General features: G+C 40.4%; 1 protein-coding gene across 4 annotated transcripts in view; it reads right to left on the reverse strand.

The window, feature by feature from the left end:
- Positions 1-14,187: 14,187 nt before the first annotated feature.
- Positions 14,188-26,087, reverse strand: part of LOC110168337 (RAS guanyl-releasing protein 2) — a 134,607-nt gene continuing 122,707 nt past the window's right edge. For all 4 annotated transcript variants that reach the window (XM_055156588.1, XM_020933777.2, XM_055156587.1 and 1 more), the window contains exons 15-17: positions 25,500-25,658; positions 22,937-22,999; positions 14,188-18,448 (exon numbers count right to left, since the gene is read on the reverse strand). In XM_055156588.1, the coding sequence (XP_055012563.1) occupies positions 22,941-22,999; positions 25,500-25,658 (218 nt within the window). In that variant the 3' untranslated portion in view covers positions 14,188-18,448; positions 22,937-22,940. The remainder of the gene's footprint in view (positions 18,449-22,936; positions 23,000-25,499; positions 25,659-26,087) is intronic.

The following is a 26,087-nucleotide window of genomic DNA, read 5'->3' on the forward strand; positions in this document are numbered from 1 at the left end:
GCCGTGCATAGGGAGCGTGTGTGTTTGTGATGCGCCGTAGAGTCTCCGCGGGTTTCAAATGAGCGCACAGGCTGCACTGAGACGCCCCACACGCTCCTGCACCCGCTACAAGTTTATTGCCAACAGCAGCGGCCGTAATGAAATATGATCGCACTTGTTGTGTGTCAGACCTTGAGTGAGAGACAAGACCGAGTCCAAAGGCGAGTCCGAGACGAGTACTAAGACACGGCGATCAACCCACACGACCTTGGCGATCGACTGGTAGATCGCGATCGACGTATTGAGCACCCCTGACATAGAGCAAAACTAGCGTAATGTGAACCCTTTATACAGTATATCCTACAATGTCCATCAGTATTCTCTTTTCTTATCTTTAAGATTGTCAGTATACTTTGTTTTGAACTGATCCTTTCTCTGTCAGCGATGTTAGATTTCCATTGCATGCAGATACAGACGCTGCAGAAGCTCTTGATGTCAGCGGTGATCAGTAAAAGCCCGAGGGAGTCATCGTGTCTCCTCACGCCTCACAAAGTGCCTCTCCTGTAGTGACGCCTGAAGCACAATCACTTATGTCTCATGTTTAAACCACCATCAAACCTCCTCTTATGTCCAACGTTTAAAACCATGGACACGTTTAAAGAACACGCATCATGCATTCTTGTGGCTGTAAAGGGCCCGTACGACGCTATTTTCTCATGACGTGGAGTTGTGTTTTATTTCATTCACACATGTTTAACAGACAGACTCTTCGCCTTTACCCCCAATTTACACCAAAGAGTGGCAGCACAGCACTCGACAGCACACGCACAGGTATCGCTTTCCATTTTAACTGGACAATCTACATCAGCAGTGTCATACGCAAGTCCAGCGGCCGTCATTCCGTTACGAGCCGCTCAAAATAGCTTGGAGTTCTAATTTTGCACCATCGACAAAGCGTCTCCAGTTTTTTTTATCAGGAGAAAGACGCGGTGTCAAAATAAACTTCCAATGCCCTTTCAAAATACGTTTTCTAAAACCAGTACAGTCGTGTAAACACCGTCCATCACCTCCAAGAGACTCGTGACAATCGCTCGGCACTGCAGGTACAGCAGTGTTCTTCAAAACAGATTTCTTCCTTTGTCCTGGGTATTCAGTCAGATTTTTGTAGCTACAGCCGGGATAAGCACAAGTCCACACCATTTTTAGATCTATTCTTACATAGCTCTCACGTTAGCTCTCTCACGTCATGGCGGTCGGCGCATGTAAACGCTGCCAAACAACTGAAGAAAGTGATGGATCCGTGCGCGACTGTCACCTGGCGGCAGCGCGCAGTGATACAAACGGAGAGAAAATAGGGCCAAGTGATTATGAGGTCTGATTTTTTTGAGGATGAAGGTTTTGTGATGCAAATGCAGTGTTGGGAAGGTTACTTTTAAAACGTATTCCCCTACAGATTACAGATTACATACCCCAAAATGTAGTTTGCAACGTAATCCATTAAATTACGTAAAGTGAGTAACATAATCTGAATACTTTGGATTACTTGATATTGTCATGTTTTTGAAAACTACATGAATGTACCAACCACATCCTGAAAATTCTTGTTGGTTGTCTTCAAATTGGCTGTTGAGCCCAAGTCTCCATGAACAGGCTTTTGTTTGCTGTAGAGAAGCAAAGACGAAGATGTTTTATCAGCTAAAAGACAAAAAAAAAAAAAAAAAAAAAAAGCCCAGTCTTTCCTTAACCATATTAAAAATATTATTGATAGAGAAATTATTCTATATGAGATCACTGCTGCTTTAAATTATGTCCACCTACTGTTAGGTGTCATATTGTTTAGACCTGGTTTAGACCTGGTTTTAGACCTGGTTTTAGACCTGGTTTTAGACCTGGTTTTAGACCTGGTTTAGACCTGGTTTAGACCTGGTTTAGTCCTGGTTTAGTCCTGGTTTAGACCTGGTTTAGACCTGGTTTAGACCTGGTTTAGACCTGGTTTTAGACCTGGTTTAGACCTGGTTTAGGTTTAGACCTGGTTTTAGACCTGGTTTAGACCTGGTTTTAGACCTGGTTTAGACCTGGTTTAGTCCTGGTTTAGACCTGGTTTTAGACCTGGTTTAGACCTGGTTTTAGACCTGGTTTAGACCTGGTTTAGACCTGGTTTTAGACCTGGTTTAGACCTGGTTTAGTCCTGGTTTAGACCTGGTTTTAGACCTGGTTTTAGACCTGGTTTTAGACCTGGTTTTAGACCTGGTTTAGTCCTGGTTTTAGACCTGGTTTTAGACCTGGTTTAGACCTGGTTTAGTCCTGGTTTAGACCTGGTTTTAGACCTGGTTTAGACCTGGTTTAGACCTGGTTTAGACCTGGTTTTTTTAGACCTGGTTTAGACCTGGTTTAGTCCTGGTTTAGACCTGGTTTTAGACCTGGTTTTAGACCTGGTTTAGACCTGGTTTAGACCTGGTTTAGACCTGGTTTAGACCTGGTTTTAGACCTGGTTTTAGACCTGGTTTTAGACCTGGTTTAGACCTGGTTTTAGACCTGGTTTAGACCTGGTTTTGTTCTGGTTTAGCCCAAAATGTGAAAACAGGAAAATACCACTGTGTGATCCATTTATTTCAATAAAGTAACTGTTTATTTTAATGTCCCCAGCCAACTTGCCGGACTACTTTCGTCAGCACCAAAACCGGCCAGGATCTCGGCTCAGCGGACACTGTCGGGGGTAAGTCAGTGTGGATACACGACACTGCTGACTTAGAGGCCATACAGATTCATGTCAAAAAACCCAAACTATCCCTTTAAGACCCCGCAGCTACCCTGAATTTATCTGTACTTTGTGAAATACTTGTGGAAAAAACAGGGGTAGAGGACCTTTTAATGAACCATATTTAAATCACTACAAAACCACTGCTCCTCAGCCCACGTTTACTCTACATGTACACTACAGGGGGCCGCTGACGACCGACCATCTTACGGGGCCCTCACTGTGAAGACTACACGCACCGGCAGGCGATGTCACTGATCAAACGGAGCAGCGGGTTTTCCCATGATGCAAAGCGATACGCACCTCCATTTGTCATGTGTGTGTGCTGATGTTGTCTCTGTGGCCTTACAAACAAGCCGTGACCAGACGCCCTGCTGGGTGCTCATGACACAACCGTGTGACAGCTGAGCATGCAAACGTTTCAAGTCCAAGTAATTGCTTTAAAAGGGTGAATTTGACACTTGGTTGCCTCATTATGGTACAAAATTTAGGTCCTATATTTTGCAAATTTCTCTCTTTTGAGTTTTAAGATGTGTTATAATGCTGCTGTTTCCTTTGCAAAAACAGACGTGGAGTTGTGTTTTGTTTCATTCACATGTTTGAGTAATGCTTTATTGTTAGTCTGTCTACATTTCCAAAACTCAAAATGAAAATACAGATAACGATTTAATGATTTTTTTTAGTTTTTGATTTTGTGTTTAAATGAATAATGGGAAAAAAAACGATTAAAAACTGTTTCCCATTTCCGTGACTTAAACTGCAATGCTGGACTTAACCAGGACTGAACCAGGATTAAAACAGGAGTAAACCAGTACTGAACCAGGACTGAATCAGGACTGAACCAGGACTGAGTCAGGATTGGACCAGGACTGAACCAGGTCTAAACCAGGTCTAAACCAGGACTGAACCAGGAGCGAGTGTCCAGACGGGTCCGGAGATGCGCCTGTGTAGACTGTCGGGTGATCAGGACTGAGACTGGGACCAGACCAGGACCAGGGCCAAGACAAGACCAGCACTGAGATCGGGACTGAACCCGGGACTGAGACCGGGACCAGACCAGGACTGAGACGGGGACTCTGACCGAAACTGAGACCAGGACCAGACCAGGACAAGACCAGGACTGAGACTGAGACCAGATCAGAACTGAGACCAAGACTGACACCAGGACCAGACCGGAAAAGATCAGGACTGAAACAGGGACCAGACCGGGACTGAGACTGGGACCAGACAAGGACATGATCAGGACTGAGACTGGGACCACATCGGGATCAGACTGTGACTGAGACGGACTGAGACCAGGACTGACACCAGACAAGAACTGAGACAGGGACCAGACAAGGACATGATCAGGACTGAGACTGGGATCAGACTGGGACTGAGACCAGAAATGAGACTGGTTTAGTCCTGTTTTAGTCCTGGTTCAGTCCGGCATTGCAGTTTAAGTCACAGAAACGGGAAACAACTGTTTTCCGTTTTTTTTTTTCCATTATTCATTTAAACACAAAATCGAAAACTAAAAAAAACAACAAATCATTATCTGTTTTTCATTTTAGTTTTGGAGACAAATAACGAAGAAAATAGTTTTTTAATTTCTTATTTTTGGTTTTATTTTGAAAAACTATTGAACGAATGATACACAGATTTATAATTCCTCTGATGGACGTTTCTTTTCCAGTGTGTAATGAGGAAACCATAGGATAACAGATCAGAAAACAGCGTAATATGAGCCCTTTAACGCATAACTTTTCCTGGAGCTGTCATTTGATATTTGAAAATAGAAAATTGGCCCAGGTCCTTCAATAAGATATGTGAATACTGCCCTTCAAAACTTTCCGAGACGACCTATAGCAAACAATAACTGCGGCTGATTCAGATTTTTTGAGGACCCAGTCAATGTCTTGAAATAACAATGTCTGCTCAGGGCTCTCCCAAGGTTAAAATGTACTTTCACTTCAAACTGAAACAGAACATCCTACAAAACTTTATAGCGAAGAACGGCAAATTAAAGTTCGTATTTAAGAGGCCGTGGTCTATGAAACGTATTACGCATTACACAGTTTAACTAAATGGGCAGCTTTATTGAATCACATTTGTACTGTCGCCGGTTAATTCTACCATAAAACGAGGATTTATCATGTTGTTATGCGCAATATTAAGCTCCTTGTTGGAACGCCGCTTTTTAATTGTCATTTGTAACTCCGCAGGCAGAACTTCAGACCATTAAAGAGCGGGTATTTTACGTCGGTAGAGTATTAACTGCTAACATATAACATATTTAGATCACAGTGGTACTTTTTTATTGTTTTGAAAATGCTGTAGTTTCACTTTCTTTCCTTCCCTTGCTTCCCGTGTCAAGTCACTCCCCCTTCAGAGCGCTATCACGTTACAATTAGTGCATCCGCCTGGACCTGTTAACGTTACACCGGTTACGCCCGTGCCCGTGATAAATCGGGGTCAGTCCATTAGTCCAAGACTGAACTGGGACTAAACCAGGACTGAACCTACACCACGTCATTAGCGGATTATAAATAGATACACAACGCAACTGCAGAGCTGATTGCCAGGACTATACCAGGACTTAACAAGGTCTAAACCAGGACTTAACAAGGTCTAAACCAGGACTTAACAAAGTCTAAACCAGGACTAAACCAGGTCTAAATCAGGACTAAACCAGAACCGAGCCAGGTCTAAACCAGGACTAAACCTACGCCGTATCATTACCAGATTATAAATATATACTCATTGCAACCGCAGAGCCAATCGTCAAGACTACACCAGGACTGAACCAGGTCTAATCCAGGACTAAACCAGGACTAAACCAGGACTGAGCCAGGTCTAATCCAGGACTAAACCAGGACTAAACCAGGACTAAACCTATGCCGTATCATTACCAGATTATAAATATATACTCATTGCAACCGCAGAGCCGATCGCCAAGACTACACCAGGACTGAACCAGGTCTAATCCAGCACTAAACTAGGACTAAACCAGGACTGAGCCAGGTCTAATCCAGGACTAAACCAGGACTAAACCAGGACTAAACCAGGTCTAAACTAGGACTAAACCAGGACTAAACCAAGTAAACCAGGACTAAACCAGAGTCATTAGCGTGCCATTAGTATAAATTTATACACGCCGCAACTGCCGAATCGATCACCAGGTCTAAATCAGGACTGAACCAGGTCTAAACCAGGATTTAACCAGGATTAACCAGGACTAAACCAGGACCGAACCCATGCCATGTCATTAGAGGATTATAAATATATACAAGCCTCAACAACAGAGCGGATCTCCAGGACTTGACCAGGACTTGACCAGGATTAAACCAGGACTAAACCAGGTCTAATCCAAGTCTAAACCGGGACTAAACTGGGACTGAACCAGGTCTAAGCAAGGACTAAACCAGTGTCATTAGTATAAATATATACACGCTGCAACCCCCGAATCAATCACCAAGTCTAAACCAGGACTAAACCAGGACTGAACCAGGTCTAAGCAAGGACTAAACCAGGACTGAACCAGGTCTAAACCAGGACTAAACCAGGACTAAACCAGGAGTAAACCCACTGCCATTAGCGTGTCATTAGTATAAATAAATACATGCTGCAACTGCTCCCACTAAACCAGGACTGAGAGTTGAGAGTCTGGTGATCAGGACAGAGACTGGTTTAATCCTGGTTTAGTCCTGTTTTAGTCCTTGTTTAGTCCTGGTTCAGTCCGGCATCGCTGTTTGAGTCACGGAAATGGAAACCAAATCTTAACCAGGATTAAACCAGGACTGAATCAGGTCTTAACCAGGACTAAACCAGGACTAAACCAGTTTCATTAGTGTGTCATTAGTATAAATATATACATGCTGCAAACACTGAATTGATCACCAGGTCTAAACCAGGACTAAACCGGGACTAAACCAGAACTGAACCAGGTCTAAACCGGGACTACACCAGGATTAACCAAGTCTAAACCAGGACTAAACCAGGACTGAACCAGGACTAAACCAGGTCTAAACCAGGAGCGCAACCACCGACCCAGTCACCTTCGCTGATGGTTTTATGTAATAAAAACACTAAAGTCTCTCTCAGTCTGGTCCATCATTCCAGGGAAAAGACCGGGAAATGTCACTTGTTTCCAGGGCAACGCATCAAGTATTTTTCTCCCGTTCGTTGTTCATTTGATTCACCTGACCCGCCCGTGTGTAATTATTACCCGCCTCTAAAATTTGACCCGACCCGGTGCAGGACTCTGATAGTTCAAATAGGGCCCAGGAGAGATCGCTAAATTACTCAAACATGCATGGAAGACATATAAAAGCTCTTCAGGCATATGTGTTTTTGATGAGGGAACATTAAGAACATGGTATTTTTTATTATTTTTTTTTATCGATTTAACATCACACACTCTTTAATCAATGTCCTTCGATCACAAACTATATTTGACAGTTCTCTATTGATTATACGAAATATCAAAGCACCATTTTATCAAAACAGCCTATATTGAATTACATTTCACATTTCAGCTTGTTTAAAGAAAATGAATTCAAATACATATGGTAATTACAGGCTACAATATGGGCTATGCTGCGATGTTTACATTAAGGCTCTGTTTTAACATGCATTTTAACATATTTTTTCAGTTTTTACACAATTTATTTATGATTTACATATTCGCTTGTCACGCCGTTTAGACTGTGGATGTTACAAAGTCAGTATCTATTTATTTTGTGCTTCCTTTCAAAATTCAAACTGTTAAAGCAGCACTGGCGCTGTTCCTAATGTCCCTTCACGTAAGAGCAGGACTGAAGAAAGACAACACTGCCATCAAGTGGAGACGAGCGGTACAACACGGCTCTGAGTCGCAGTACACAGGGCTGTTTGGATACACAATAGTTAAATGTGCGCTGTCTTAGACTTAGACAAACTTTATTGATGCACAAGAGAAATTATTTGGACACAGCAGCTCACACATCACAATAAAATATAATAACAAAGAGCAAAAAAACATTTAAAACAGTGATAATAAATTGTAAATAAGTAGTGATAAAATAGTAAGAGACTGATAAGTGTGAGTTGTTGTACAGTTGTAGGGAGTATTATCTGTTACATAAGGGAGACTTGTACAGTTGTTGGGAGTATTATCTTTTACATAAGTGTGAGTTGTTGTACCATTGTAGGGAGTATTATCTGTTACGTAAGGGCAAGTTGTTGTACAGTTGTAGGGAGTATTATCTGTTACGTAAGGGTGGTTGTTGTACAGTTGTAGGGAGTATTATCTGTTACGTAAGGGTGGGTTGTTGTACAGTTGTAGGGAGTATTATCTGTTACGTAAGGGTGGGTTGTTGTACAGTTGTAGGGAGTATTATCTGCAAAATTAGGATGAGTTGGTGTACAGTTGTAGGGAGTATTATCTGTTACATAAATGTGAGTTGCTGTACGGTTGTAGGGAGTATTATCTGTTACTAAGGTGGTTGTTGTACAGTTGTAGGGAGTATTATCTGTTAGGGTAGTTGTTGTACAGTTGTAGGGAGTATTATCTGTTACATAAGTTGAGTTGCAGTTGTAGGGAGTATTATCTGTTACATAAGGGTGAGTTGTTGTACAGTTGTAGGGAGTATTATAGTATGAATGTAGCCATGTATTTCTCAGTGTCTGAGTGGAGCTGTAGGAGCCTGTTGGAGAATGAACTCCTCTGTCCGTCTATAGTTTGGTGCAGTGGGTGAGTTGTTGTACAGTTGTAGGGAGTATTATCTCCTCTGTCCCTCTATAGTTTGGTGCAGTGGGTGAGTTGTTGTACAGTTGTAGGGAGTATTATCTCCTCTGTCCCTCTATAGTCTGGTGCAGTGGGTGAGTTGTTGTACAGTTGTAGGGAGTATTATCTCCTCTGTCCGTCTATAGTCTGGTGCAGTGGGTGAGCAGGAGTGTCTATGATGGAGAGCAGTTTGTCCAGTGTCCTCGTGTCTCTCACTGTGTTAAATGTCTCCAGCTCACAGTGGATCACATGAGCAGCTTTACGGATCAGTTTGTCGATCCGTCCAGTGTCCCTTTTCCTGGTGCTGCTCCCCCAGCACAGAGAAGTCCAGGGCGCTGGCCTCCACACACTCGGAGAAGATCCCCACTAACTTGCTGAAACACATTGAAAGGCCTGAGCTTTGACAGGCAGTAGAGTCTACTCGCGCTTGTACACAGTATTACAGTCGTCGCTCCAGTCCAGCCTGTTGTTCACATGGACTTCTGTGTATTTGTAGCAGTCGACTATTTCCTCGTCATGTAAAAAAACAAACCAAAATAATAATTTGACTTTAATTATACCCTGTCACCCGAGTGAAAATGAATCAAATTTGGAAATCGTGACAATGCTTTTGTGAAAATGTGGCATTGTCCTAAGAGGAAAAAATGCTAAAATATGTTTTTATTAACCCTGCACAAATTACCATGACCAGTTGCTGCTTTTGTCAAACATAATGGCCCCAACAGGAGCCAATGAATTGATCGGGGGTTTTGCTCCCTGTTATATGCTCATATTTTTTTAGTAGTCGTAATTCAAAAAGCAACAGTCCTAATTTTGCATTACTTTTAAACCCATGGATACTCTTAAGCCACTGCTCAGTTTATAACATTGACCTCTAAAGTGAACATAATGGAGGCCTAATTAAACTGTTAAATAAATGGTTGTTGTTGATGAAACAGCACTCTTGCACGTGTGAGTGTGGCCCGCCCAGTGACACAGTTTATGACAGAGGCTCAGAAAGGTAAAAATGTATAAATAACAGAAAAACAAAGCATGTTTGCATATCGAGAGGAAAGTAAATATACATTTTAAAGGCCTGTTTACACGAGAAAGCTTGCAGGTAAAAACGAGAAAATGTTTTGTCATTGTCGTTGTTTATTTAGATGGTGACAGTGTTTTTGGGGCTTGAAAATGCAAAAATCTGAAACCACCCTCCAGAGTGGAAAAGCTGAATACGCTCCATTGTCGCATTTCCGTCTACACTGCCCAAGACGCAAAACTCTGGTCAGATCTGCTCACGTCACGTACACGTTTACACCACGTACATACAGAACACAGAAACAAACATGTCGGATCGAATTCCACACACTTTTGCGTCATTTCCTCCCAAAAACGCTCGTCTAAACGCGGAATAAAAAATGAAGACGTGACCCTGCTTTTGCATCTTCTGTTCAGGCTGTCATCATATTAACGTAGTCTAAATATGGTTAGGAAGTAACAAATTACAAATACTCACGTTACGATTCAATACGTGTTCGGTCGATGTGCACGGGTCCCTCCATGTGCCGCTTCGTTGTCATTTATTTTGGTCCGAAAGGAAAACAGTTCTCACGGCGTCCCGCTCAGATGCAGCAAGAAAACAGCTTTATAGGGACTTATAGCTGAAATATTCTAACAGAGGTGGATTTTATCTTTTAGTCACTTTTTATTTTACGTTGATAGACCCATAAATGCCAAAGATATTAACTCATAAAGACCTAAGAATCGCTCATTCTGTTTTTGGATTTGAACCCAAGTTCCAAATTAGAAATAGGAACAAATGTATGAACAAAACGGTGAAAAAAAGTAGAAAGTAAAGTACAGATACCTAAAGTTTTTATGTAAATACAGAACTTTACTTTACTTTCACTTTGCTACATTCCATCACTGCCAAATATTAATTAGAAAAACATGAAAACCTCTCATGCACATGGAATTAAGACGCAATTCAAACCCATTATGAACGTATCCCTCTTTCATTAGACTATAATTAGCCATAGCACTATTCATTTCCGCGCATTATCCGATCAATATCTCTCACGACTCGAGGCTAAGTGGCTGTGCGGCGAGTGGCACTTATTCTCGGGCTTATTGTGAACTATCAATCGCGGCACTAAAATAGATATTCACTGTCCAAAAGTCAAATGGACACGCTAAGACAGTCATATTTCAAAGTCTTAGGAGTTGTCCTTGGATCGATCCGCCGCAAAGAAAAACACGGGGTATCTTACTGTAATATTGATATAGTTTGAGATTAAGAATATCCATCATGTCGGACGGGTTAAAAAAAAAAAGGGAAAGGGTTATGTAACTTTTCCAGCGTGACCTTTCAGAGGCAATTTTTACCTGTGTGAAGTTGGTCCCACATCAAACGCAAACCTACACTAAAACTATGCTTCGTTTGTGCTGCAAAAAGTTTAGTTTGTGTTGCTTTAGTGTCAGAGATATTAACAATTGTTTTATAGGTTAAATTGGGGTCAGTCAGCCCCGAGGAAGCTTCAAAATGATCTAAAACGGCACAAAATGGTGTCAGTCGTGTGTGCTGTTTTGTGCTGCAAAAAGTTTTGTTTGTGAGATTATGTTTTTTTAAGATATTAGCAGTTTTATTTTTGGTCGACGACATCATTCAGTAACCTGATTCATCAGCCTGTTTCACTTCGTGGAAACCTCGCTGTATTAGGATTCGTTCACTCGACAGTAGGCGGGTACTTTTTTTTATTTAACCAATCGCTGCTATTTGGTCGTGATGTATGTAATGCGCTGCTAAAGAGGCTAACTGGTATATTAAACTTTTCCCAAATCCTCTAGGAAGAAGGGCAATAATGTCTTACCCCTTGATAAAATTCACCAAACATTCTCTTTGTTCCGGCTTTAAATCCTCGACCTTGGGAATTGTTGCCAACACAGAATATGCCTTCGTCTACATCCACCTCAACCGCTTTGTTTACTAAACCAAAGATGTTCATTTTGTCTTCTTGTGTACTTTAACTTCTTGGGTTCTTTTTAAAGACAATACAGTAAAGTGTATTTACCTTGTTGATATGTTTCAGCTGCTGCTGCTGCCATCTTCAGATCTACATTTCAGTCTGAGCGACCTGCCAGGTCAATCAGGCTGACCACACTAACAACAGGTGATATACGACACGTCACCACCAACACTGGTGACAGTTCTGAAGATGGCTTGCAGCGAGCAGCCAAAACTTGTCAACAAGGAAAATACACTTAACTGTATTGTCTTTAAAAAGAACCCAAGAAGTTAAAGCTTTGTTTGCTGTTGTGCTGTTCCACAAAAGGGACCCAGACAGGTGCTTGAGTTTGACATCATGGCTTCACAGCTCTTCGCTGATTGGCCGGTGCGGTTTACAACTTCCGGGGTTCCTGCAAACAGTCTAGTGTATTCTGATTCCTGACCTAGTCACTGAAGAGGAATGAAATTGACCAGAGGCACTAAGTGGCCCCAGCCTGTCCAGTCATCCAGCCCCACAAAATGTTAAATAGCCTCAAAACAGGCAGAAACATTTGCATTTCATTTGTGCTGTGATAATTTTCATTTTTGCGTGTATATTTCTAAAATTATGAATTATTATTTGAGCAGAATTTATATGAAGTCATTTCCACTAGGCTGATAGCAATGACTTTAGCAAAACTAGTGAAGATAAACTATCTCAAGCTGTGGAAAAGTCTGTATCAGTCTTTAGTAACTTGCTTTTGATTCATATTTTATATAATACAGAGCATTTTGAGCTTTGGAGGTGTAGACAGACTAATAATAAAGGATTACTCAAACGTATGAATGAAACAAAACACAACTCCATGTATGTTTTAATGAGGTAACATTTGAACATGGCTCACAAGAATCAATTTTGCACATTATTTGACCTTTAAAAGCTACTCAAATAAATGTGAAGTATAACCAATACATTTATTTTTAACCGACCACAGAGAAGAGTAAAGATGGAAGTCAATAGTAGGAGTTATTAACACATCATCTTTGCAGTTTATCAGTTACCGGGCAGGCTCCACACAGTCACATGGGAGCACTTAGCCCTCTCCTTTAACAGAGTAGGAGATATGAGCTGTCTGAAGCTGCATAGGACCGTCCAGTCGATGTGGCCGTATTGAGCTGAAGATGGACAATCACCTATGGCTAACAGACTGTCTCTCCCGGAGTCATTAGAGCGAGAATCGACCAGGCCGTTCACATTCACTAGTAATGGTTAGAAAGGGAAGATACTGGAATACACGTGATGGGGAAATGTGAATTTTTATTAAATGTGAACCACAGAAACTCATAATGTTTGTCTTGATTTTGAGAAGTTTGAAATAATTGTTGTTTTGTTTTTTTATTTAGTTGGGTATTTTTGAATGTGTATCAAAGTCGTATTTCTGAGTAGTTTTAATAAAAAATGTGTAGGTGTAACATTTTTTGCTTTTTTGTTTTTACTGACCTTATTAAGTGTACCGTAAAGTACCAATAAACAGCCGAGGCGTTTATTTGTTTCAATCATTCAGCAGACCAGGCCTTTATTTGAGACCAGGCATTTATTTGAGATCAGGCGATTCATTTCTTTCCCACAAAAATCTTGTTCAGCAAAACTAGGAAAATATGGCACTCAAATTCTTTTAACCAGTACGACTATAATTTACAGTTTTTAATGGCACGTCTTGGAGGACGGCCTGGCGACTACTTTGCCTACCTGTTGGACCACCTTTCACAAACTTCACCAGCTTCTCGGTGTCTCTCGCGTCCTTCTGGCCAATATTTGTACGTTTTCTGGAAGTGAAGTTGTTGCGGCGGAGGAAATGATTTAGCCAACTCGCGTACATTTGTTTGGCCATGTCCCTGATCATCCTGCGGGACACTCTCTCTCGTTTGCGGATCCGTTTGCGGATCACCCATTCCTGCATGTTCAGCTCCAGCTCCTCACTCGCCTTCTTCCTCCCTCCTCCGGGCAGTCTGGCCCTTTCACTGTCCACTGCTATGCACCTCCTCTTTAGCATTTCATTGTAGGAAGCAACAGATTTCAGTATAGGCTTACAGGCTTGCTGAAAATGGCTATGTGGCATTTTTGAATCGTACATGTAAAGGCGCATTCTATTGTGCTCGGGACTCAGGGGAAAACAAACCTCCACCTCGTGAAACTGTAAAGGAACGGCCAATCAAATCGGGGTTCCGAAACAGAAACTTGGGTTAGTTCGATGCAGACCAAGTTGGTTGGACATTAAACTTTCTTGGGCATCCATGTTTTCCCCAGTTGTTGCAATGGAACGCATTTACAATGGATGTCGGGAGAACTGAGTCAGATTTATCGACTACCAACATTCAACAGAATGTGCCATATGACACTGAGTCTTAATTCTCTGTAAAATCACATACAGGTCTATACAGGACGACTTAAACATTTATAAACTAATGAATACAACTTTGACTAAGATCACGAAGAGGGAAAACTGTTCAATTTTGTTAAGTTTAAGTCATAAGGCACTTGGAATAGCCACTGCTGCTGAATATTGATGTCTTAAGTTTTATTCCAGTTGGTTATTTTGGGGACAAGGCCAACAATGAGTAAATAAATACATAAATAATTTGGGGTAAAATAAAACACAATAAATGTCTGCACATTTCTTTGGGTAATATACTGCATAGACCTACAGTTTACAGTTCATGTGGAAGCACAGGTCTCTCTCCTTTTTTTCCCCATCGCTTTTATTCACAAAAGTTCATAACATCACATATTAATACTGACATTTTAATTTACAACAAATTTGATACTAACACAACATCTTTCATTGAGCTGTGCACCATTTATACTACATTAAATATTACAAACATTTAACCAGGCTGATGCATGCCAACTGTAGTTCACAATATGGCACTCGTCTTCTGATTCATGACACAATGAAATACACTCAAAAGGTAAAGAGTAAAGGAGCAAGGACTGTTCTCACATTAAAATAACTTTTTTTTTTTTTTATTCTAAACTCTGTATATGGTGTTTTAATAGCACTGTCTATGGTTCCATGTCCATTTATGACAATTTCTGTGAAAAAGAGTGTGTGCTGCCTCCAGTGGTCACTGCAATTTCAAGTATTACATGACATCACTCAGGACTTCCCTGATTACAGCCAGTGTTTAGGTGGTTATGGTGCGTTCGATTATCCATCCAATGAGCAACACGCACTGACACGCCCCTTTTCCTCTGACGGTGGAACTCGGAACTCAGAAGAGCTCAGTGGAGACCGAGCAAGGATTCTGAGATAAAATCCAGGACAACTGCGCCCAGTGTCACTTTTAAATATGAACTTGAAATTTTCGTTGTGTCTGGACGCTTTGGTGGCTTAAACTACAATTTCAGTCACTTGTACTACTATAATACCTTACTGCGTCCGTATAACTGCCTCTTAAGGATTTGCATGCAATGTGGCAGTCACGTGACTTAATGTTTTGGCAGCCATACTGGAGGTCAAGGCTTGGGATTGATCCAGAAGCTGTTATTCCGTTACTACAATATAATCATGGCAACTTTAAACAGCGCAAACAACATAAAACTGTTCGAAATTTCCAGCTCGTTAGATCAGCCATCATTAATAAGATATAACGCGAAAGTCATCCTCCTGGGTTGTGGCATCGGACGCTTGCTCTGTTCCCAATCTCCAATAGCCAAATATTTACAAGTACTTAAGTCATTCTACATCGTCCTACACCAACCAAGAACTGAAACGTTACAAGGGGTTAGAGGCTTATAAATATTTTGTAGCAGGACGTGTGAGATCTTTGTTGATCACCAAACCATCACATCTGTTCCTGATAACAGTCAGGGTAAGCAGAATGGGGGTCAAAATCAGAACCGAATTGAGGGGGAGATTCCATGCCGGCGAAAGTGAAAAGTGCACAGCGCGTCCTTCTTATTTTATTTTATTTTTTACACAATTTTACACACATACTACACATTGGTCCAGATAGATAGTCAGAACTCCAATACGGCGACAGGTCACATGCAAAACGTTAATGGGTGTGGTAGTCGGTGTTGTGGTGTGACCAATATTGAACAAAGGGGCTTGATAACAGAAGATAAACAACAGCAATAACAGCTTTTCGGTTTTCGTCCACTTTAACTTCAAGTCGGACACGTGAAACCGAAACAGGTCGACTACTGAATCATCTATGTCCGTTCATATTTATGTAACGTCATTTCCGAAATCCGAGTGGGAGATGGACGGATAATCGAACGCACCATTAGTCCCACTTCAAAATTATTAATATCTGCACAAGTCAAGTTTGACATTGACCAGGAATTGTGATCATTTTGGATTTTATAAAAGAAAACGCTCTTATATACGTTCCATAAAGTCATTTCTGCAACATCTCAACCTTGAACCCGAACCTTTTTTCAATCATTTACATGCACGTATTTTAATTCAGATATGATCGTCATGGCAACAGCAACAAAAATGCTACCTCTAACTAGACTAATCGATAAAAATTGTTTATTTTACAACTGATTTCACTAATTTCTACTTTTACAATCGACTCTATAGGGCAAAGCGGAACAGAACAGCGGATGATACCCACACAAGCCCATATTTAGTCTGGAACATTCTTCAGGATTTCTTGTCATAAATAAAAAAAAAATTCATAATAATAACATACAAATTCAATCAAACGCATATATATATTTTTGTGCTACATTCACAGTACTTCAATGTCTGACTGCTACAAACGGCACTACTTCATCTAAAGGGTAAACAAATCATTTATACCTAGGTTTTTATTTTTTTTAAAGGTCCATGCTGTTTTCATTCTTTTGTTGCTATGGTGACAAAAAGAGTATTTTTCAGACAGCAAAATCGGTGTTATTAAATGTATTTCTGAAAACATAGAAGTACTTTAGATGTTGCCTTGGACGTGCTGTCGACAGAATTCACAAAAGTCTTAAATGCATCCAAAGAATAATAGCTTGCCACTAGGAGAAGTTCATTTTATATGTTTTTTTTTTTTTTTTTTTTTAATTAATCCTTGGACCTCGGTCAATAGACGGCTTAACTAAACATAACCACCTATGATTTCATTGGTCCAAGTGGGAAAATAGCACCACCTACAGGCTATAATGCAGTAATACACTACACTGAATGATCTTTTGTCTTCTGTCATATCATATTTTTTATTTCATTTCATTTAAAGGTCCTATATTATGCATTAGGGGTGTGCAAAAATATCAATATATCGTCATATCGTATCGTTTAATGTGATGATACAGTATCGATATCGTGGGCTGCTGTATCGATATATCGCCAATTGTATTTTTTGGTATATTTTACTAAATTATTTTGTTACAGCGCTATAGTTTTGTTGTTTGTTTAGAGGAAGGAAACTCATTTGCACAACATATTTGACATTTTCACTGTTTTGATTATTAAAATGGGTGGTTGCGCTCGCAAAAACAGGTCAGATGACCACGGGCGAAAGGACCAGTGCAGAGCTCCACACAGTGCAGCCGTAGCCCGATCGCACTTTGCAGACGCCCTGCTCCACAGACTCTGTTTCTCTCTCTCGATCTCAAGTCCAAGATTAGTCCTGGTTTAGACCTGGTTTAGTCCTGATTTAGACCTGGTTTAGTCCTAGTTCAGTCCTAGTTTAGTCCTGTTTTAGACCTGGTTTAGTCCTAGTTTAGACCTGGTGTAGTCCTGGTTTAGACCTGGTTTAGTCCTAGTTTAGACCTGGTTTAGTCCTGGTTTAGACCTGGTTTAGACCTGGTTTATTCCTGGTTTAGTCCTGGTTTAGACCTGGTTTAGACCTGGTTTATTCCTGGTTTAGTCCTGGTTTAGACCTGGTTTAGTCCTGGTTTATTCCTGGTTTAGTCCTGGTTTAGTCCTGGTTTACACTTGAGTCAGTCCTAATGTAGTCCTGGTTTAGTCCTGGTTTAGTCCTGTTTTACTCCTGTTTTAGTCCTAGTTTAGTCCTAGTGTAGTCCTGGTTTAGATCTGGTTTAGTCCTGTTGTAGTCCTGATTTAGTCCTGGTTTAGATCTGGTTTAGTCCTGGTTTAGTCCTAGTGTAGACCTGGTTTAGTCCTAGTGTATTCCTGGTTTAGACCTGGTTCAGTCCTAGTTTAGTCCTAGTGTAGTCGTGGTTTATTCCTTGTTTATTCCTGGTTTAGATCTGGTTTAGTCCTGTTGTAGTCCTGATTTAGTCCTGGTTTAGATCTGGTTTAGTCCTGGTTTAGTCCTAGTTTAGTCCTAGTGTAGTCCTGGTTTAGTCCTGGTTTAGACTTTTTTTTTTTCTGGTTTAGTCCTGCTTTAGACCTATTTTAGTCCTGTTTCATGTGTTGTAGTCTACGATTTACGTTCTGTAGGTGATTATAAATCACATTAATGTTAATCATCGACTGATCCATCAAATTGATCACGTCACGAATCACATGGCAGAAGCAGATTGTTGCTCTAATGGCATTTTAAAAGAGGGTGAATACGTATTTGCTTCTCCCCGCTCCTTTTCAGATTCAGAATGATTAATTTTGTAGACTATATTCATGATTGGTAATGTAAAATAATTCCCTTTATGTATCTGTTTTTAGTATTAGATATTGATACCCACATTAAACCATCCCTACGTAATTACACTATAATGTGATTTTAACATAATATAAGACCTTTAAACATCCTGCAACATAATAATAAACCTATAAATGTGTGTAAATTACAAGTTTTTCTATACAAATTCAAACTAAATGTCTATCTATTTAAAACATTCTTCATAAACACGTAGAATCCACACTCTGAGTTTATATTTAACATTGATCCAAGGCAAATCCATGATCACATTCAATAGTTTGTCTCTGCACCGTCGTTAAAAGTCCACTAGGGGGCGGTGTCTGTACACATCCTGCAGTCTCCTCGCTTTGAAGTAGCACAATCTCAGCTCGGCTCTTCATTTCTCATGGTCCGGACTCTAAAATAAATAAAATTGACACGTTATAATCCATTTGAATCAATACAGGTGCAATCGCTGCAAGAGGAAACGATTAAAAATGCATTAACGTTGGATCTGTGATGGATCGTCTGCCTTTAGGACAGTAGCATCTGCGGAATGAAGCTGATGTGTATGGAGAATCCGTTTTGGAGCATTTTTTCTCAATTTCTGAAGCTGCGGTGAAATAAATAATGATAGCTATTAGCGAGGCGGTATGGTGAAATGATTCAAACAGGATTTAGAACGGCCTGATCAATCAGAATTTGCCACGAGCTACACGTAACTTCAAATGTTATGGAATTATATAGTGACATTTACGTTCCAGCTCATCGCAAAGTTGGTGGCAAAAATCTTCATTCTTTTCCAGTGGTTTGATTTGGGCAGTAATTATAGTCATTTAATATGTGATGTTTTGCAGATTGGAGTTAGTTTATCAATATTATGTTTAAAAAGCACAAAAAAAAGTCAAAATTTTTGTCAAAATTTTGTAGTTTTACATGTCACATATAATTTCAGCCTTTGAAATTTACAATTGGCAATTATTTAAGATGATATCCAAATCTGACAGTGTGATATTTATTACAATAATCTGAAGAGACTAATATAATTGTAGATGCTTTCGAAATACCTTGACAAGATTTTGGTGTGAGTTATTTCCATCATAATCCCAAGAATTCAAGTCAAAAACATGTTTCTTCATGTTGTCTGCGCTGAAATGAATCATGGGATATGTAGTTCCTGATGTTTGTAAGCTGTTGCTGCTAAAACAATGTATTTAAGCAAAGGAACTTATTATGTATATTATTGTGAGACTTTTGATGATACAATATCACGATATTGATGTTATTGTTAAATTGCTAAGAGGCAGTGCAAGTAAACTCCAGACTGTAGCCATGCGTTGTCTTGCATTCAGTCTCACAAATCACTGTACTTCAGCAAGGTGGGTAAAGTGTCTTGCCAAAGGATGCAACAAAATCATAAAAAAACATAAATATTTTCCCTAATAATTTGTCTAAAAGCCGCCAAACACTACAGGATTTTTCGATCTTAAATTACTTTTAAACATGGGACAAAAAGCGCACACCACAGACACAAGGCGAATCTTATGAGATTTTAAATCTCCAATCTCAAAGACTGCTCCGGGGTATGGCTGCACATCATAAGTAGTGAGCGCACCGCATCGTGTCCACCGGCTGTTTCCTGTCTACAGTAAAATTACTCACTTAAGAGTCTCTTAAGTGTTCAAAGATCAGAGCACTGCACTTCTAGTTTAGATACAAAACAAAACTGTGCTATTATTAATTGTATTAGTATTATTATTATTTCAGATACATGATTTTTAAATCATTAAAGACCTAGTGCCTCCACTCAATTTCAGTTCTCTGCAGCGACTAGGTCAGGAATCGGAATGCATTTGATGTTTCGTAAAAACCCCGGAAGTGTGAGTTCAGGCACCAGAGAATGAGAATGTTTGGTGAATTTTATCAAGGGAAAGACATTTTTGTCCTTCTTCATACGGGCTTTGGGAAAAGCTTAATAAACCAGTTATCCCCGTTAGTGGCGCATTACATACATCATGACCAAATAGCAGCGATTGGTTTAATGAAAAAATTTACTGTCGAGCGAACGAATTCTAACACTTTCGAGGTCAGATGGTTTCCACAAAGTGAAACGGGCTGATGAATCAGGCTAGATTGGCGATAAAGTCCACAGGAAATAGAGTCTCCATCGCTAATCTGGAGCTTCACCTCAATCCATGCGCTGTGTGGATGTAAACAGACACATGTGAGGAACTAATCTCGCCTTTTTACTTTTAAAGAATGCTTCAAACTGGATTAATCGCACAGAGGACGATTTTTATGGATAATGTAGAAGAGACACTGCAATTTAAATTTACAAGTTTCCGAGAGGTGAGGAAAGTCTTCTCATTATTCTTTCAGCTCAGAGTCACACTGACACCACACACACGAGGAGCAGAGGGGCTTCAAAATTGCACATGAAGACACAAAGTCGGAACAAAGAAGGAAATCTCAGTCAAAATCGGGCAAATTCTCCTGTAGTGTGCGGCAGCCTTAAGTCTAAGCACCAGACAGAGTTGAGACTGAACCACCAACTTCTGGCTTAGTGAGAAAACTTGCTGTACATTATTTTTTATTTTTATTTTTTTACAGCAACAATGTATAGGATACATAAGGAGACATTGAAGAGAAGCTTTGTACCAGACTAAAGCACTCAGAGCTCATTTCCATCTGCAGTCCCTGAGACATACAGAACACAGAATGCACAAACGTCCCTTAAAGATCCCTATTTTCTGATCTGTTATAATGTTGTTTCCTCATCACAAACAGACCTGGAGTTGTGTTTTGTTTCATTCACACATGTTCAACACACAATCTGCATATTTAGATCAAAAAGCACTCGTCACTAGAATAATTTAGATACTTTCAGACCTGGAATTGCCAATCAAGCGCTTTGTGTTGCATTATTTGTATGAAAAGCACTCTATAAATAACGTTTGATTGATTGATTGAATCTTTAAAGAACAACAGGTAAAAGGAGCTGTTAACTTGGAAACTAATGCTTCATGACATCACAAGGTGGAACAGAGCATTTTGAGATTTGGGGATGTAGACAGACTAATAATAAAGGATTCCTCAAACATGTGTGAATGAAACAAAACACAACTCCAGGTCTGTTTTTGAGGAGGTAACAACATTCTAACATGACTTAAAGCTCACAAGAGTTCATTTTGAGTAATATGGGACCTTTAAAATGAACGGTACTTTACTTTACTTTAGTTATATTCAACATATTTGACATATTTTACTGTGTGTTTTTGGTAGGGATGTCACAATAACCAAAATATTGTGATATACTATTGCCAAGAGTCTCACAATAATATCATAGGCCATCACAATATATTGAATTAAGTCTCTCAGCTTAAATAAATAGTTATAGTGCAGCAATATAGCTAAAAAAAACAAGGGAACTACATAGACCATGATCCTTTGCTCCGTTTCAGTGCAGACTTCATGAAGAAATAACTCTTACTAAGTACTTTTAAGTCTTAATTCTTTGGATTATGATAGAGCCAAAGTCTTGTCAAGGCATTTTAAAGAGGAAAAAGTAGGATATTCACAGTCAGAGGTGGGACCAAGTCATTGTTTTGCAAGTCTCAAGTCTTTGACCTCAAGTCCGAGTCAAGTCCCAAGTCATTTCAAGTCTTTAAACCAAAGTACCACATATAGCTGAGATTTGCAATTTATGATTTTTAAGGTAAACTGTACTTATAAAGTCATCGTCATATTTATATGTGAGTATTTATTGAGTATAAAAGTTGTATATGAGTTGTAGAAATGTTAATTTTTCATTTTTAAATGTCTTGACAAGATCTGAGTGTGAATCATTACAGTCAGAATAGAAAGAATACAGATTTAAAAGTGCTTCTCAAGTCAAGTCCTAAGTCACTGACCTTTAAGTCCAAGTCAAGTCCCAAGTCATTGACCTTTAAGTCCAAGTCGAGTCCCAAGTCATTGACCTTTAAGTCCAAGTCGAGTCCCAAGTCATTGACCTTTAAGTCCAAGTCGAGTCCCAAGTCATTAACCTTTAAGTCCAAGTCGAGTCCCAAGTCATTGACCTTTAAGTCCAAGTTGAGTCCCAAGTCATTGACCTTTAAGTCCAAGTCAAGTCCCAAGTCATTGACCTTTAAGTCCAAGTCAAGTCCCAAGTCATTAACCTTTAAGTCCAAGTCGAGTCCCAAGTCATTGACCTTTAAGTCCAAGTCAAGTCCCAAGTCATTAACCTTTAAGTCCAAGTCGAGTCCCAAGTCATTGACCTTTAAGTCCAAGTCGAGTCCCAAGTCATTAACCTTTAAGTCCAAGTCGAGTCCCAAGTCATTGACCTTTAAGTCCAAGTTGAGTCCCAAGTCATTGACCTTTAAGTCCAAGTCGAGTCCCAAGTCATTGACTTTAAGTCCAAGTCGAGTCCCAAGTCATTAACCTTTAAGTCCAAGTCGAGTCCCAAGTCATTGACCTTTAAGTCCAAGTCGAGTCCCAAGTCATTAACCTTTAAGTCCAAGTCGAGTCCCAAGTCATTGACCTTTAAGTCCAAATTGAGTCCCAAGTCATTAACCTTTAAGTCGAGTCCATAGTCTTAGTGAATTTTATCAAGTCAAGTCTCAAGTCCTAAAAATAGTGACTCAAGCCTGACTCGAGTCCAAGTCACGACTTGCAAGTCCTCACCTCTGTTCACAGTTTTGTTTGCCTCCACAAAATATCGCAATAAATATCGTACCGTGAGATGCATATCGTGGAAGTATCGTATTGAGAGATTTAGATATCGTTACATCCCTAGTTTTTGGTGATGAGATTTTGTTTGTGCATGTAAACACACACCACAAATCTACACCAAAAATATCAGATTATTCAAGTTCCACTCAGACATTTACAGATTCTGGTCATGTCTTACCTGGTTATAGGTGCACATCGAACACGCCCTCCTCCACCGACTCGATATCCTCCTCCTCGATTACTGCAATCAGATTCAGACAGAGCACATCGACGGGTCACGCACAAACACAAGGCAACAATTGTGCTAAAAGCTAAGCAAACGCCCGATCCGTGTCAATCCATAGCGCTATTGTCTGACTCTTTGATCGCGTTTTAAGCCTCGCCAGGATTATGCGTTTGGTGAGATTGTGAGTCACTGGCCCCTCCGCAGTGGGCCAATCACATTACCAATGCAAATGGAGCAGTATTGTGCCTGCATGTGTCTGAAATGTCACACCAGAGGAGAGGTGGAGTGCCCTTCTGCGCCGAAAGTGCAGCGGATTCTGGGAGATGTCAATTATGGAGATGGGGTTTGGATATAGAGCTAAGTGACAGTCTGTTTGTTGGTTTCAGCGTTGATATTTATCTGCTAATGTTGGATAAACCCGAGCCTGGTAAAAGGTTTTGTTAATGCTGTAGAATTAGATTACGTAAACATTTTAGATGAGGGGCAAGGGCTCATGTATCTTTGTACGGGAAAATGTTAAATGAGTAGATTGTGAAATATCTGAGTCCAAAGAACAAAGTGCAAACTCACAAACACTGAAGGTAAAAGTGGGGTGGATAACATGGCAGAGGCCAGATTTACGGTGAAAGTGAGGACAGGTTTACGACGACTGTAGTTTTACGAGGATTCACATGGGATATTTTTTATATAAATGAGTATATTTATTTAATTTTTTTTTATAGAGAGAGATTGTAGAACAGCTGGGTATATAGTTTATTTTGGATGCATTTATGTTTTTTTCTATGCCTTATTTAATGTTCAAAGTATATTTTGTTCATTTTATTTTTATACATCGCAAAAGTGCTATAAGGCAGTGGTCCCCAAACTTTTTAGAGCCAGTTTTTAGAGTCGGTTTTATATCAGGCAATATTTCGAGGACCGGAGGGGGTTGGGGCGGCGTATGAGTGGAGGCGTGGTTCGTGGTACTGGCTAAATCCTGTTTTAGACCCTGTTTTAGACCTGTTTTTATACCTGTTTCAGACATGGTTTAGTCCTGGCTTAGACCTGGTTTAGTTTTGGTTTAGTTCTAGTTTAGACCTGGTTTAGTTTTGGTTTAGTCCTGGTTTAGACCTGGTTTAGTTTTGGTTTAGTCCTGGTTTAGTTTTGGTTTAGTCCTGGTTTAGACCTGGTTTAGTTTTGGTTTAGTCCTGGTTTAGTTTTGGTTTAGTCCTGGTTTAGACCTGGTTTAGTTTTGGTTTAGTCCTGGTTTACTTTTGGTTTAGTCCTGGTTTAGTTTTGGTTTAGTCCTGGTTTAGACCTGGTTTAGTTCTGGTTTAGTGGCACAGCCCGCATGACGTACAGGAGGGGGACGGTCCACGTGGTGTAGGGGAGGGGGGTTCGTGCTTTCACAGCCCGGTACCAAACGACCCACGGCCCGGTACCGGTATTTCAATGAGAAAGTTTTGCGAGCATTATCAATAGCAAAGTGTTTTTTTCTTATTTGTTGGTTTTTTTTTTTTTTTTTTAGAGGAAGAGAATTACTGAATAAATGCTTTATGTAACTAAAACATAATCATTTCAATAATCGTGATTTCAATATTGACCAAAATAACTGTGATAATGATTTTTTTTCCCATAATCCAGCAGCCCTAGACCAGACTGATGAAGTCCAGCACTCTGAATCCAGTTTTACACATTAACAATCTGTGATTGCTCTCGCTAAAAGCATTTGCCAACAGGCAAAACATTGAGAGGAATATTTTTTTCTGGTTGGGAAATGTATCACACCAGCGGAGCAAACAGAGAAATCAAACATCTGTTAAGTCCAGTTGTGAGAAAAATAAAATTCTCATCCACCGTCATGATTGTTGTGGCCAAACCAAAAACCAATCCACTTTATAGCACATTTCATAAACAAAACAGTTTCCAAAGTGCCGCACAATACAAATAAAAATATCCAATAGAAATATAAAATAAAGCCCTAGTTAACACCACTAGTCCTCGTTAAGACAATAAAACTAGTAAAATCAAATAAGAGCAAGAAAACCAATAAATAATAAAAAGGTAAAACACATAAAAATAAAACGAAACACACAGAAGACCACACAACTCACAAGGTGTTAAAAGCCAGAGAATAAAAGTGGGTCCTAAGACGAGACATAAAACTCTGCACTGTGGGGGCTGTTTGGACGTGGGGTCCAGAGTTTGGGGCAGGACACAAAGAACATTCTGTCCCCCTGGTTTTAAGTCTCGTTTTAGGCACCATGAACAGGAGCTGGCCCTTGCATCTCAGAGTGCGTGTAAACTTGGATGAGGTCTGAGATATAACGTGGGGCCAGTCCATTCAAAGCTTTAAAAACAAACAATAAAATCTTAAATCAAGTCTAAAACGAACTGGAAGTCGCGCAGAAGAATTTTGGACCAACTGTAAGCGGTAAAATGCTGCTCTGTGACTGGTCTGATCACAAGACAGATTCTCGTGTGCATTCATTTGATAACAGTAGTGTATCGTTTTAGTGAAAGCGTGTCAGCTCACCTGAGTCCTGCAGGCTGGGCGGGGTGTTGGCGGGCGGGGGGAAGCTGTAGGAGCGTGCGGACAGGGCCGGCGGGCTCTCGTGGCTGATGCTCTTGGTCCTCTTCCGGCACTCCACCGCCAGGCGACCGCGGCACGCTTTGTGGCAGTTCACTCCGCAGGCTGCAGGCAGCGGCGACAGGCAGACGGGCAGGGAGCGCACCCGGGACAGGGACAGGTTCGGGCGGGGCAGGCGGTGGAGGGGTAGAGAGCGGTGACGGGACAAAAGACAGAACGGAGAATTGGGCAGGTCAGTTAAAGGGATGAACACAGTGGGAACAAATGGAGAGGCAGACTTGTGGCGGCTGCAGGAGCACGAACAGTCACACATGCAGGAGGTGAGGCTCACGCTGCTGGATACGAGCTCAGAGAATTGGGAGAGGTCTGACGGAGATGGAAGGCGAAGTAACAATAAACAATCAAACTGTCTTTACTTGTTTCCAGAGGTGGGACCACGTCATTGTTTTGCAAGTCTCATGTAAGTCTCAAGTCTTTGACCTCAAGTCCAAGTCAAAGACACGCAAGACCAAGTCAAATTTCAAACCACTGGCC

The sequence above is a fragment of the Boleophthalmus pectinirostris genome, unplaced genomic scaffold (genome assembly GCF_026225935.1).
Source record: "Boleophthalmus pectinirostris isolate CB_2022bp ecotype Guang Dong unplaced genomic scaffold, ASM2622593v1 HiC_scaffold_20, whole genome shotgun sequence".
In the NCBI taxonomy this organism is placed as follows: Eukaryota; Metazoa; Chordata; class Actinopteri; order Gobiiformes; family Gobiidae; genus Boleophthalmus; species Boleophthalmus pectinirostris.